The 13,885-nt window shown below is 45.4% G+C and overlaps 1 protein-coding gene across 1 annotated transcript; it reads left to right on the top strand.

The window, feature by feature from the left end:
- Nucleotides 1-78: 78 nt before the first annotated feature.
- On the top strand, nucleotides 79-12,800 carry PEG10 (paternally expressed 10). Its single transcript, XM_010839758.1, is given in 3 exon segments — nucleotides 79-326; nucleotides 6,514-7,697; nucleotides 7,700-12,800. Coding segments are annotated over 3 exon segments (2,364 nt in total). The 5' UTR covers nucleotides 79-321; the 3' UTR covers nucleotides 8,875-12,800.
- The last annotated feature ends 1,085 nt before the right edge of the window (nucleotides 12,801-13,885 follow it).

Here is a 13,885-nt window from a genome sequence, read left to right as displayed (position 1 = left end):
GCCCCCGCTCCTCCTCCACCCCCCCTAACCCGCGGAGCACGCTGGGATTTGGCGCCCCCCTCCTCGGTTCAGCCTATATAAAGCTCCGGGTCGGCGCTCCCGGTACACGCGCTTCAACTTCGGTTGGTGTGTGTCGAAGAAACCTGACTACGACCTGAGGAGACCAGCGGAGACGGACCACCGAACCTCGAGGAAGGTCCGCTGAGCGGGCTCGCGTCCGGAGCCACTCCGGGCTGCCGAGCAGCCAGCGGCGCCCACGCCTGGCACAGGTGTGGGACCCCGTCTTTCCAGCCTTCGCAGAGGAGTCCTCGCGTGGTGAGTATGCGGTGAGGATGTTTCTTTTTCTTTAAGATCACGTTCATTCCCCGTTCTTATCGAGAACTGCGGAAGATGGAATAGCGCCTCGAATGTCTCCACGCACACCTTGTCACGCCTTCACTGGCTGCACCCCAAAACTGCGTGGAGAATCCAAGCCTTCAGGGCTTTGATTCCTAGTACCTAAGTCTAGATACGGGTGGTAGACAGATATGAGCTGCGGACAGACATGAGCTGCAGACGGACATGAGCTACAGACCAATTTGCAGATGTTCTGCAAAGTGATATCCCTACAAACTAATTGGCACTTCAGATGCGCTACCAACTGATGAGCGCTTCAAATGCGCTACAAACTGATAAGCGCTTCAAATGCGCCACAGACCCGATAGGCGCTTCAATGCGCTACAGACCGATGGGCACTTCAATGCGCTACAGACTGATGGGCGCATCAGTGCGCTACAAAGCGATGGGCGCGTCAATGCGCTATAAACTGATGGGCGCTTCTTTTGCACTGAAACCAGTATGAACTGCCGCGATTTATGAATTGCCGCGATTTATGAACCACAGACTGATGAGTGATTTGCGCTTTAAATGCGCTACAAAATGTGAGCTGTGGAAGATTAGCGCTACAAAAATGATACGATAGCACTACAACAGCGCTTCGTTGCGCTACGAGACTCAGGAACCGCAGAGGTACACGAGCTGTGGAACGATTTATACCTAAAATGCGCTACAGAGTAATAACAGCTGCAGAAATAGACAAGCTGTACTGTTTTGCGCTACAAAGAAACCAGTTGAAGCGGACAGGAGCTGAAGAGTAAGATCACTCTGTTCTTAGAGGAACCCCACCCTTTGTCTCTAACACACCTTTGGAATGGCTCCCACTCTGTTTTTCTCTAGGACGGTTCTCTGCATGATGGTGCTGTTAGACAAAATGGAGCCCTGGGCAAAAATTAGTGTTTAACATTCTGCCCACACCATTCCTGCTATGGCAGTGGAGTGGAGGGGCTCTGACTGTAAGCGTAAAAGGCAATCTTTTGGTGGTGGCGGGGCTGCCTTGCTTAGTTGCACTTGATTGAAGTGGTGGTGTAGTTGTAGTGATGGCGCGAATTGGCATCCAGCAACAGTTTGTGGAAACTGTTGGTTTGCTTAGTATTGGGAGGCGTGGGGTGGTGGTGGGGGACTGGATCTGGGGGTGATTGCTCTTGTTGCATGAAATGAATCTGGCTGGTGGAAGCTGGTGGGAGGGGTTTGGGGAGGGGGGATCCTGGGAGAGGCATGCAGCCCGTCTTAGACCTGCCCCGCCCATCCTAGCGCGCCTTCTCTGCAGTATCTGCTCAGAGCAGGCTTAGCGCCGCCCAGTGCCTGCTCCGAGCGCGCCTCCTCTGTGGCGCGCCTTCCCAGAGCGCGCCTTCTAGATCCCGCCTCCCCGGAGCCCGCCTCCTCTGAGGCGGCTTCCCTAAACCCCACCTTCCCCTGACCCCCCCCCTCCTTTAGGTGGCACCTCCAGACCCCGCCTCTCTCTGAGCCTGCCTCCTCTGAGGTAGCTCGTCCAGACCCCGCCTTTCAAAACTTGGCCCCACCCTGAGCCTGCCTCTTCTGAGCGGGCCTATGGCCCCGCCTCTCCAGAGGGCGCCTGCGCCTGCGCAGTGCGCGCCCCCAGCCATCTCTTCAGGGTTCCCCCCCCCACCCCTTTTGCGCCTGCGCACCTTCGCTGCCTGAGCCTGGCTGCACAGCCCCGCCCTCCTGCGGTTTCTCTCCTGTGGTTTCTCTTCTGCGCAGGTTTTGCCTTTTATCCACTGGTGTCTAATAAATATAATAATAATATATAAGGACAGTTAACAACAATAACAATTATACATGGCATTAAAAAGCCACTTTTTATAAGCACTTTGTATATATTAAATAACATAAACCCACAATTTAAATTCCTGATAGTGGGTTATATGAAAGGTGCTTCCAAACTGACATGGCTGGCGCCTCTAAAGGCAGTCTAGCTGAATGTTTTTACTACAAATGAAAAATAAAATAACATTTTTAAGTTTTGAGTTTTTTTAAAATCTTAATAAAAATTTAATTTCTTTAAAGTAAACTTTTTAAAGTGTTTTGGACACACTAGTGGACCTTTGTGTTGGGACCCAATGGAATCAGATGCTTTGGTGAATACAAAATAAAGAACTTGAACTTTGTTTCACAGGAGTTTTAAGTCACTTTGTTGGTGCTACTGGCTTGGCCTCTAAAGGAGGATGATGTGTATTTCTGGATTTTTTTCTTGGAATCTCTAGGGCATTAGCCCTGGCTGACTTGCCTACATATTATTAATTGGGTCTGGCATATTGTGGGCATTCATTAAATGATCAGAGTAAAATGGTTTATTCAGTGTCTTCCTCCGTGTGTGCAGGTGTTTTCTGGTTTTTTGTTCCGGGCTCTTTCCTGTGGTGTTTTGTTGTCCTGGGTTGTCCAAGACGCTGCTTGTTTTATCTTGCTCACATTTAACAGGATCTTACCAAAAAAAAATTGCATTTTTAAGTTTGAATAATGTAAGCTGTAATTATAATTCAAAACACCTAAGTTAATTCAAAACACTAAAAATAATTAGCTTTTTTATAAACTAAAAAGCAAAGCTAATTATTTAAATTTGGGGCAAGTGGTTTAGTTAATGGTACATAATTGTCATATTTAAAATTTGTGTAACAAAGTGGTTATGTTACACAATACAGATTGACGGTTTTAGCTGGCATTTTAAAATATCTGTATAAAACAAATTTATAGTTTACTGCCAGTTAGATATTTATGTTTCTAATTAAATGAAGAAATTTTAAAACCTGGTTCCATATGTTGTAAACCATGAACCAGGACTATTACAGGGGCATTTGGAAGCATTGGCTCCCCAAATTTGTCACTCCCAACCAATCACCCCCTACACACACACTGCCTCCAACAAGTATATAGTCTATGGATATATGGATAACATGTCATAATTACAGCTTCAAATCCCCAGGTTCCATTTGGCCACCTTGCCGCCCTAACCCCTGTTCTCTTTGGAAATTCTGTGTCTGCATTATAAACAGGTTCAAAACAATGGTTTTTAAAATGTGCATATTATTAGAATTTGCATTTCATCAACTGTACAGTTCTCAAAAAGAAATGTGGACATTTGCAAATGTAAAACAATTAAGCATTGTTTGGTGAAGTATCATTTACTAGTGTGATGGTTAACGTGTGATGGGTTTTTTGCTGCTGTTGTGCTTTGGTGTCTTTGGTGGGGGCATTGAGGGAGGGTAGGGTGGGGGGAATAGAAAGTTTCAAAAATCATTGTGAAGAGTCAAAGATTAATCAAATGTATTTAATTCTTAAATAGAGTGGTACTGAACTGTTTTTCATGTGTAAAGGTGGCATCTGTCCCAGGTGGCTTAGCTATATGCTGTGTGTTCTTTGAGGTTTTATTTTAGGAATGGGGCCTCTTGACCCCACCTCTGCAATCCAGTGCCTACTAAGGAGGCATTTAAGGAGCCATAGTCTTGTCATTCAGATCAAGTCACAGTGCCCCTGTTGCCTGTCATCTGGTGCTCCGGTTGCTGTTTAAACATTTGTAAACTTTACTTCGGCTCTTAACTTGCTTGCCCACTACCCTATCAGTTTTAATGGTTAAACAACTCTGTTCTGGGCAGTTGACTCTTTTAGGACTTAAGAGTCCCACCCCAAAATTACAAACCCTGGGGGTGGGAGCCTTAAGCCTGATGCCTGGTAAAAGTTAGGGACCTCAAACTAGTGATCTCACAGGTCAAATAAGGCCCTGAATGTTTGGCTGGCACTGGATTTAAAAAATCATACAAGAGTTAAAAGAGTTTGTAGGGGTGGGGGGAGGTATTCATCCCCAAGTGATATAGCTGTAGCCCCTCCCTATTGTCCAGTCTCTTTTCACATTTCTATTATCTTCCTGTCCCCAAAAGCATTTGAATTTTAAGGTCTTACTGATCTGCTGTTTCCATAAACAATTCAGTGATTGTTTACTGATTTCCTAATGTATTGTTATTTTTGTCCTGTCCTTTTTTTGCAGATGTGAAAACCATCAGACCTGGGCCTCAATAAAGCCCACCCCAGTGACTGTGATTGACATATAGGTGGTTAACCTTTCTGACCTGCTCCAGGCCGTGCTGTGAAATGCCTTTTCCAAAGTCTTGTCTCTAACTTTTGAAAGTATTAGTGTTTTGATGACGGAAGTGGCACCTCAGTCATCATGACATGAAACAATGACCTGTGCTTATTAGTTGCTTTTTAATGGGACATTAAAACACTTCATTTAATTAATAAAAATGGCATTATTTGGTGACCTCATATTCTGATTGTCACCAATGTAATCGTCTTTAAGCAATTGGACATGAAACAATGTCACAGGCTATGATGTGTTAATTACATCTCATTTTTTCTAAACTTGAATGTCTTATCTTGAATGTCAACTGTTAATTGTTTCCGTAGTCTGTTATTAAAGTAATTAAGTAACAGTTTAAAAATATTAAAATGGCACAGTAATTCTGTCCCTTAAGGACTCTGCTTGCTGCATAGCCTCCTTGAAGAGGCCGAACCAACAGCCTAGGGCATAAGGGGAAATGGCTGTGGGTGGTGGGGCTGGGGCAGGGGAGGGGCTAAAGAACTTGGAGGCGTCTCAGAAAGAGGAGGAGGAAGGGGTATTTCTCTGTAGCCAGGTACCATGTTTAATTACCATCACCTTCCCGCCCCACCCGTACCGGATTGATGAAATATTAGCAGTTTTTCACCTAACTCCTCTGAATAGCATGTTTACTTTTGTGGCTTTATTTTGCATAATTAATTTGCTGTCTGTTTTTGTCTTGGTGGGACAGAAAGGAACAGGTAGCAAGGACTGCCAAGTTAAAATGTAATGAATAGGCAGTCTATGGGCTTTATATATTCCATTTTTAAAGTTTTGAGCACTTTCCTAGTTTTCCAAATATGAACACTCAATGCCCATTTTAGAAATCATTGATGTGTTAAAATAATTACTCTAAGTGAATTTAACCCTGTTTCCAGGAAGTACACGTGCCCCTGTGTGCTAATTTATATATGTGTAATTTATTGTCACCCTACCCATAATTAGGGCAATAAGTTCCCTCCTCGCTTCCCCCTCACACAGTCATTCACCCCTATGGACACAGTCTTTTTTTAAAAAAACTGAGTATCTTTAGGTGGGATATGGGACCCAGTTTGCCATAGTTGCAGCCCCTCCCTGTTTTAATCTCAGCCTCATTATATAGAAAGTTAAAGTTTCTGTTTTTATTAATAACTTTATTAATATCAGCTAACAGTTGTTGAATATGCACTATGTGCTTTACTTGCATTATCTAATTAAACCCTCATTGTAAGTTTGAGGGACACTATTACTGGGATTCTTTGAATGTTCTATTTTATAGTTTAGCTACTCCTAAGAGGCATCAATCAATAACTGTTGGTTGACTGCATAATAAGGAGAGAAAGCAGTATATACAGGTTGCTGCTCAGTACCATTTCTGTCCCAAAGGGGAAATCTAATTAGGGTTTGAAAAGGAATTTAGACAGTTCTCTGCTGCCTTTGTGGCAGTTGTTGTTTGTTTTGATAACCATTCATAGTTACCTTGTCTATAAAGGTGGATCAGGGTAGGGACAGTGGGCCAAAGGGCCCCCCCCTTGATGGGTTGATGAATACAGTCATTGTGATTTTAACCCCCCCCTCCACCTTTCTTTTTCTTGGTTCTCTATTGGCTGGAATAGCAGCTGTTTTTTCCAGTAACAAGTAGTTATCATTTTGGCTTTATTTTACATAATTTTTTGGTATCTTTGCCTTGAAGGTTTCTTGCTCTGCTTATAAAGGTTCTTATTTGGAGTGTCTCTACATTATTAGTCAGTAAAGGTAACCATGCTGCTTATAAGAGTTGCATATTGTTAAATTATGATGAACAGATGATTCTTGAGGAGGAAAGGATCATTTGGACATCAGAGAGGAGGATGCTTTTCATTGTCCACAGTCCTAATTGATTAACATCTTTTTTGTGGGGCTTTGGTCTGTTTATTAAATACTGATGTAAACAAGGGGAATAAAGAGATACTTTAAATACTCATGTATTTAAAGTACTTTAGCAGATACATCGTATTGTGGTGCTTTGAATGTATGTGTTGAATTTATGCTTTTATCTTCACTTACAGAAACAAAAAGCTTCTGAAAACCAGAAGGCGAAAAGGTGGACGCGGAGGCCAGGACACAGGCCTCCATTGCCACAGGAGTGAAGCTACTACGCGCGGGAGGTCTCCTCCCACCCCAACCATCACCCTGGGGCCCGACTGCCCACCACCTCCGCCTCCTCCTCCCCCCAACGATCCTTCCTCCCCCTCCAACTCCCCCTGCAGCAGCCAGAGGGGCCAGTACAACCCAAACCTGGGAGAACGCCGGCGGGAGGATCTCTCAGAGGAGATCAACAACCTCAGAGAGAAGGTCATGAAGCAGTCCGAGGAGAACAACAACCTGCAGAACCAGGTGCAGAAACTCACCGAGGAGAACACCACCCTCCGGGAGCAAGTGGAGCCCACCCCCGAGGAGGAAGAGGACGACATTGAGCTGTGCGGTGCAGCGGCCGCCGCCGCCCCAGCCTCCCCTATCGAGGAGGAGTGCCCAGAAGACCTTCCCGAGAAGTTCGACGGCAACCCAGACATGCTGGTTCCCTTCATGTCCCAGTGCCAGCTCTTCATGGAGAAGAGCACCCGCGATTTCTCTGTCGATCGCGTGCGCGTCTGCTTCGTGACCAGCATGATGACGGGCCGCGCTGCCCGCTGGGCCTCGGCCAAACTGGAGCGTTCTCACTATCTCATGCACAACTACCCAGCCTTCATGACCGAAATGAAGCACGTCTTTGAAGATCCCCAGCGGCGCGAGGCTGCCAAACGCAAGATTAGACGTCTGCGCCAGGGCATGGGGTCAGTGGTCGACTACTCTAATGCTTTCCAGATGATCGCGCAGGACCTGGATTGGAACGAGCCCGCCCTGATCGACCAGTACCACGAGGGCCTCAGCGACCACATCCAGGCAGAGCTGGCGCGACTCGAAGTGGCCAAGTCGCTGTCCGCGCTCATCGGCCAGTGCATCCACATTGAGAGAAGGCTGGCCCGGGCTGCCGCCACCCGCAAGCCGCGCTCCCCGCCACGCGCGCTGGTGGCGCCGCACGTCAACAATCACCATAACCACCAGGTAGACCCGACTGAGCCCGTGGGGGGCGCCCGCATGCGCCTGACGCAGGAAGAGAAAGAGAGACGTCGCAAGCTGAACCTGTGCCTCTATTGTGGGAATGGAGGCCACTACGCTGACAACTGTCCTGCCAAGGCCTCGAAGGCTTCGCCGGCGGGAAACTCCCCGGCCCCGCTGTAGAGGGACCTTCAGCGACCGGGCCGGAATTAATAAGGTCCCCCCAAGATGATGCTGCGTCATCTCCACACTTGCAAGTGATGCTCCAGATTCATCTCCCGGGCCGACACAGCCTGTTCGTCCGAGCCATGATCGATTCTGGCGCTTCTGGCAATTTCATTGATCACGAGTACGTGGCCCAGAACGGCATTCCTCTGAGAATCAAGGACTGGCCCATACTTGTAGAAGCAATTGATGGACGTCCCATAGCATCGGGCCCCGTGGTCCACGAAACACATGACCTGATCGTCGACTTGGGAGATCACCGCGAGGTGCTGTCGTTCGATGTGACTCAGTCTCCGTTCTTCCCCATCGTCCTGGGGGTGCGCTGGCTGAGCACACACGATCCCAACATCACGTGGAGCACCCGATCGATCGTCTTTGATTCCGAATATTGCAGATACCACTGCCGGATGTATTCTCCAATACCACCACCTCTCCCACCACCAGCACAACCGGCGTTCTATTACCCGGTAGAGGGGTACAGAGTTTACCAGCCTGTGAGATACTACTACGTGCAGAATGTGTACACCCCAGTGGATGAGAACGTCTACCCAGACCACCGTCTGGTGGACCCTAACATAGAAATGATCCCCGGAGCGCACAGTATTCCCAGCGGGCATGTGTACTCACTGTCGGAATCTGAAATGGCAGCCCTGCGAGATTTCGTCGCCAGACATGTGAAGGATGGGCTGATCACTCCCACCATCGCGCCAAACGGAGCCCAAGTTCTCCAAGTGAAAAGAGGGTGGAAGCTGCAAGTTTCTTACGACTGCCGGGGTCCTAACGGTGTCACCATCCAGAATCAGTATCCTCGACTCACAATTCCAAATTTAGATGACCAAGCTCACCTGGCGACGTACACTGAATACGTACCTCAAATTCCAGGATATCCGACCTACCCCGCCTATGCGTACCCGACCTACCCAGTAGGATTCGCCTGGTACCCCGTGGGGCGAGATGGACACGGGCGATCCCTCTATGTCCCCGTGATGATCACCTGGAATCCTCATTGGTACCGCCAGCCGCCAGTGCCCCAGTACCCGCCGCCGCAGCCTCCGCCGCCGCCACCCCCGCCGCCACCCCCGCCTCCGTCTTACAGCGCCCTGTGAATAGGCAATCCTGCCCTTCAGGATCTCCGCCCTCAAAATGAACTCCTGTTCAGCTTCTCATCAGTGACTGTGTGCTACATTGGGCCACTGCACCTTCAGACCAACCTGAGCACAGGCTTTCCTCTGAAATGGTTACAGAAGGTCAGGGCCACCCTGGACTGAAACCCATCTCAAAGCACCCACTGACCTCCACTGTTTGGTGGGAGCAACAAAATATTTACCAACAAATTATCTCTGGTTTTCCACTGTAACTGCCAACCTAATTAAAATTCATAACAAGTTTACTTCCCAGCAAACCCTGGAAACCTGGGTTTTACCTGCTGAAACCTCTGTCACCATCTGAATTATGAGCTGTCAGATTCCTCACTTAAGAGTTACTGAGAAGCTGATGCAAACACAGGAAATGCTGTTTTCTTTACTGAGGGGGAGGTGAGGAGGAGGACATAACTTTCCTTGCAGTTGAGATACTTTACAGCCTTGGAGGAGCGAGGCCTTATTAAGGAAGCCACAATTACTGGTGCAGTGCCAACGGCTTCCGTGATCTTCTGGCTGCACCCTTTGAAACTTCACCATCTTCAGACTCCATTTCCATGACTCAAGGAGCGGCAACTCGACCAGTTCTCTGGGGAGCAGGCAAAACCCCTTCAACAGAACACCTCAGGCCTCAGGAGGAAGTGCTCTCAGAGGGATTTGTGCATGTTTGAGTGTGCCTTCACATCCTGGTGCAAATCATATGTACCCAATAACTCTGACTTTGTCACAACACCTTACCATCACCATGCCAGCAATGGCTTCCACACAAAACAAAAAGCCTGGTAACCAGAGACTGTTGGTGGCTCCAGGTGGTTAGATATTTGTGAAATGTGATCACCTCTCAGTCATGTATGAGGGCTAATGAGTAGCTAATAAGGACTCCTAAATCCCTGTACCCAAGTCTTAAAGGAGAGACTCACGGTTAATGGTACCACCTTGACCTGGAACTTCAGAAAGAATTTTCACGAGCATTGTTCACTGGCTGGAAGGGTGCCACCTGAAGTCTTGGGAGCATCTGTCCTTGTCTCTGCCTCCATATGCACCTGGGCATTTCATTACCAGTCCCCTCACTAGACTATAGCACTAGGATGCTAGGGGAGGGGGAGTGTATTTTACCATCCTGTAGAGGATGGAGCCGATAAGCTGCCAGTGAATGAAAGGCCTCAGAAAGCAACCCAAAGCAACAGACAACACAAGAGTTGTCTTCGATCCAGTGACATCGGCTGGTGTCTCCTGGATGCTTTGTGCTAACCTGGGACTGCCTGACTTCCTTTAGCCTGGCCCCTTGCTACTACCTTGAACTGATTGTCTAACCTCTCTCTGTGTTTACTGCTGCCACTTACCTGCTGCAGGATTTGACAGCCTTCCTGCCTGGTTGCTGAGACTCCATTTTACCTCCATGGCATGGAGAAGAAAGAGGCAGGCTTCTGGGAGCATGTGTTTCAACACAGTCTCCAACAGTTTGAGCAGTAGCAAACGATATGGTGTATGTTTCAAATAGCCTGTCATGAAGAGGAGTCCAGTGGTGAAGTTTCACTTTTCATCAGCATCACCCTTCACATATTCATTATCACTCACCCTTACCCTTGCATGTTTAAATACTTAAAAGTTTTAGCTGTAGGTTGATAGTGTCCTTTAACACTGTTTTAAAGTAGTGACTCTGCTTTCAAAGTTATTTCCATTGAATTACTATCCAGCTCTTCTTAAATCAATTAAAATTGATACGTAAAGTAGTGTAAAATAGTTCTTTACTGTGAACTTCTCTTACAACACTGTGAATAAGAGGCTCCTCAGACTGGAGTGCTTGTATAATAGTTCATCCTGTTCATCTTCAAACTTCTATTTTAACATCATCTATAGTTTAAATTTTTTTTTGATTGGGCCTTTAAAAATCAAACAAAATGAGACATAAATTCAAAGAAAATACCTAATTGCCTAATTGGCTATTTAATCCAAAACAACTTTTTTTCTTTTTTCCAATGGAATCTGAAAGCTTGTCAGTCACTCATGTGTTTTAGGTTAATTTCTTTTTAAATGGTGCATTTGTGCTTCTGGACTCTTTGGAGCATCGCGTCAGTTTACCTCAATCAATCCATCCTCCATCCATTTGAATTCAAGTTGCTTTGTGTCAAATTTACAGTTGTCAATTGATCTTCAAGCTGCAGAGGGCCTAGAAATGGGCTATTGTCTGCAGCCCCAGCATGTGCACACGGACATTGCCATCGCTGCAAGCGGAAGTCTGGAGATGTGACGACAACGATCATGAGGGAGCATGGTGGTGTGAGTTAACAACTCACAGAGGAAATCCCTGACACACCTTTGGCTGTTTTGTAGGGCTTGTGAAAATCTGTTTGGCAGTGTGTACTATGCCCTATAGCTCTATATACTATCTATATGCGTAGGTGTTCAAGATAAGTAATCTCAAACTTATTCTGTAGAATCAGAATTTATTAAGTTTCCTTTAGCTCATGTGTTTTCATCAACTTTGTTTTAATTGAATACTTTAAAACTTTTGGCATTTTCCAACAAGATGCCTTTATTCGTAAGAAAGGAGAAAGCAAATTAATCTCTAAAGAATGTGGAAAGGGAGCAAAATAAAGATGATAAAACATCAAAGTTACTAGCAAAGCCAACAGTCTGCCTTTTGAAACAATGACAAAATTGATTGAATTTTGGCCCAAATTGTCAATGTTAGTTAAAAAATGAAGGAAGAAGATATAAGCTCCCATTGTTAGGCAGACCTGGAGAGAACTAGCTAAGGTCACCATGCTAGATTGTTGAAGTGGAGGAAGTTTATATACATTTCTGAAGGGTCAGTTTAGTTTGAGCAATGAGGTACTTGTATTAGATACTGGAAAATGGAGAGTTGGTTGGAATAAATCATGTGAGTTGGCACAGTGAACTTCAGGCAGGCAGAATAAGAGGGCGCACCTCCACAGTGCAGTCAGGGTTTCTGTTTAAGTTTGCAGGTACCTTGTGGACTCCTGAATTGATCCAGTCATCATCCACCACAGACATCTAACATCAGAATTCCAAGACTGGCAACAGAGAACGCTCTGCTGGAAAGACCTGGGCAGAAAGGAAGAGAACCACCTGCAGAGATGAAGAGCCTGATGGGAACCATGCCACACTTTCGTCTTAAAGAAAGAAGGTGCATCAGTTAGGATTGAGAGTTCTTTGTTGTTTCAGATTGTAGAAAGCTATCAAAGTGGTCTGTGGAAACTTTGCTTGTTTTTTTTTTTTCTTTGTGTAACGATTTACTTGGGGATATATATAATCATAAGTATTTTGGGGGGGACTATTAAGTAATCTTAAGTGGGTGGGATTAGTTAAAAAGCATGATACTATTAGATACCGCTATAAGTAAACATGTGCACCTCCTTGTGATTCTTTCCTCTATAATTGCTACCCCTAAAGATTTCAGATAAACTTGAAGGGAACTGCAGGGAGATCAACCTTTTGGGGGCTGTTGGACACGGATAGAAATTAGTGGGAGAAAGTTCAGGGATGATTGGATAAAAATAATCTAATAGAGGCTCTTTGCCCTGAGGATTAACTCCGGGGATTGAGATTGTAAGCAGTCTTTAGAGAGTTAAGATAGATAGATGCCCTTTGAGAAATTGTTGCTGGAGTGATATTGATAACTATAGATGGTAAAGATTCATGGAAGTTACAGAAAAGTGATGAATAAGAACCGTTGGTTATGCCCCTGTCAGTGGCCCTTCTTCTTACCCCTGCCCCTTCTTCCTAACTCCGCACTTCCCACCTGCCCCTGCGCCACCTCCCTACCCTTGCCCATTTATTGCTATTTACTCTGTATTTCTCTCTATTTGCTAATGTATCAACTGATGTTATAATAAAAATTCAATAAAGATTTAGTGGTTAAGTGCAAACTGTGTCTTGATCATTTCAGCGTACGCTGGACATCAAGTGGACGGGGTTGGGGGAGGATGGGGAAGGGGGAGGAAGAGGAAAGGAGGGGTGGAGAGAGAACAGAAGAGACGGTGAAGGAAGAAGGAGGAGTGAGGAGGGTAGGGGAGTCTAGAGGATGGGGCTGGGGATGGGAAGATGGGTGGGAAGGGTGGGTGGGAAGGGTGGCGGTGCTATACATCAATCAAGCAACACAGTGTCCATTATTTACCCAGAATATTCCAAGAAATCGATGAAATCATTCCCAGTGAAACCTTTAATGTATAAAATAAAGCCCCATGATTAATAGCAACTCTATGGACATAATATAAAAAACTTCCTAAGCTGAAAAACTTAAGGCCACACAATTAATAGAGATTCTATTGACATGTATAACTTTTTATATGAATTTACCATGGGGTCACAGAGTCGGACACGACTTGGTGACTGAAGGACAACAACAACAAACTTGGAATACCTGAGATTTATTAATAGAAAATTATTAAAAATTTAATAATTTAAGGATAAAAGAGAAGACATACCAAATGTACTCAGGTATGACATGAAGGGAAATGAGCAGACATGTTTTTAACACCAAATAACACTAAAACAATAACAGCATGAAAATCATCTAAAGTGACAAGTGAAGTTGAGGAGGCACTCATCCTATCGAATTTCATAACAGTTGTAGGATAATAGGTTGCATATAGAAAACCTGAGCTAAAGGTATGATAATCATTTCACAAAATATATGTTGTCAAACTATTAAAGCTGCTCACCTTATATATATCAATAAAACTGGAAGAAAGAATAACATTGCCAGCTTTTGCCATTCCTTAGAAAAAGAAACCCTGAAAAAAAGGATTCAGTGATAGGCAAATTTTGAAGGGTTACTGGGTTTATTGATGGGGTAATGATGTAAATGCAATCGTTTATTGGGAGGTACACATGGGAACGATGACTAAATGGAATGATCTGGGGTAAGGAAGGACACACAACCTGAAAACTTTCACCGTAGAAGAACACCATCCTGAATGGTTACTCATCTAGCCCAGAGTTCATGGGCTTC

This window comes from Bison bison, unplaced genomic scaffold, assembly GCF_000754665.1.
Source record: "Bison bison bison isolate TAMUID 2011002044 unplaced genomic scaffold, Bison_UMD1.0 scf7180017864134, whole genome shotgun sequence".
Classification (NCBI taxonomy): domain Eukaryota; kingdom Metazoa; phylum Chordata; class Mammalia; order Artiodactyla; family Bovidae; genus Bison; species Bison bison.
The sequence above is the reverse complement of the archived record's forward strand: the minus strand, read 5'-3'. Positions and strand labels throughout refer to the sequence as shown.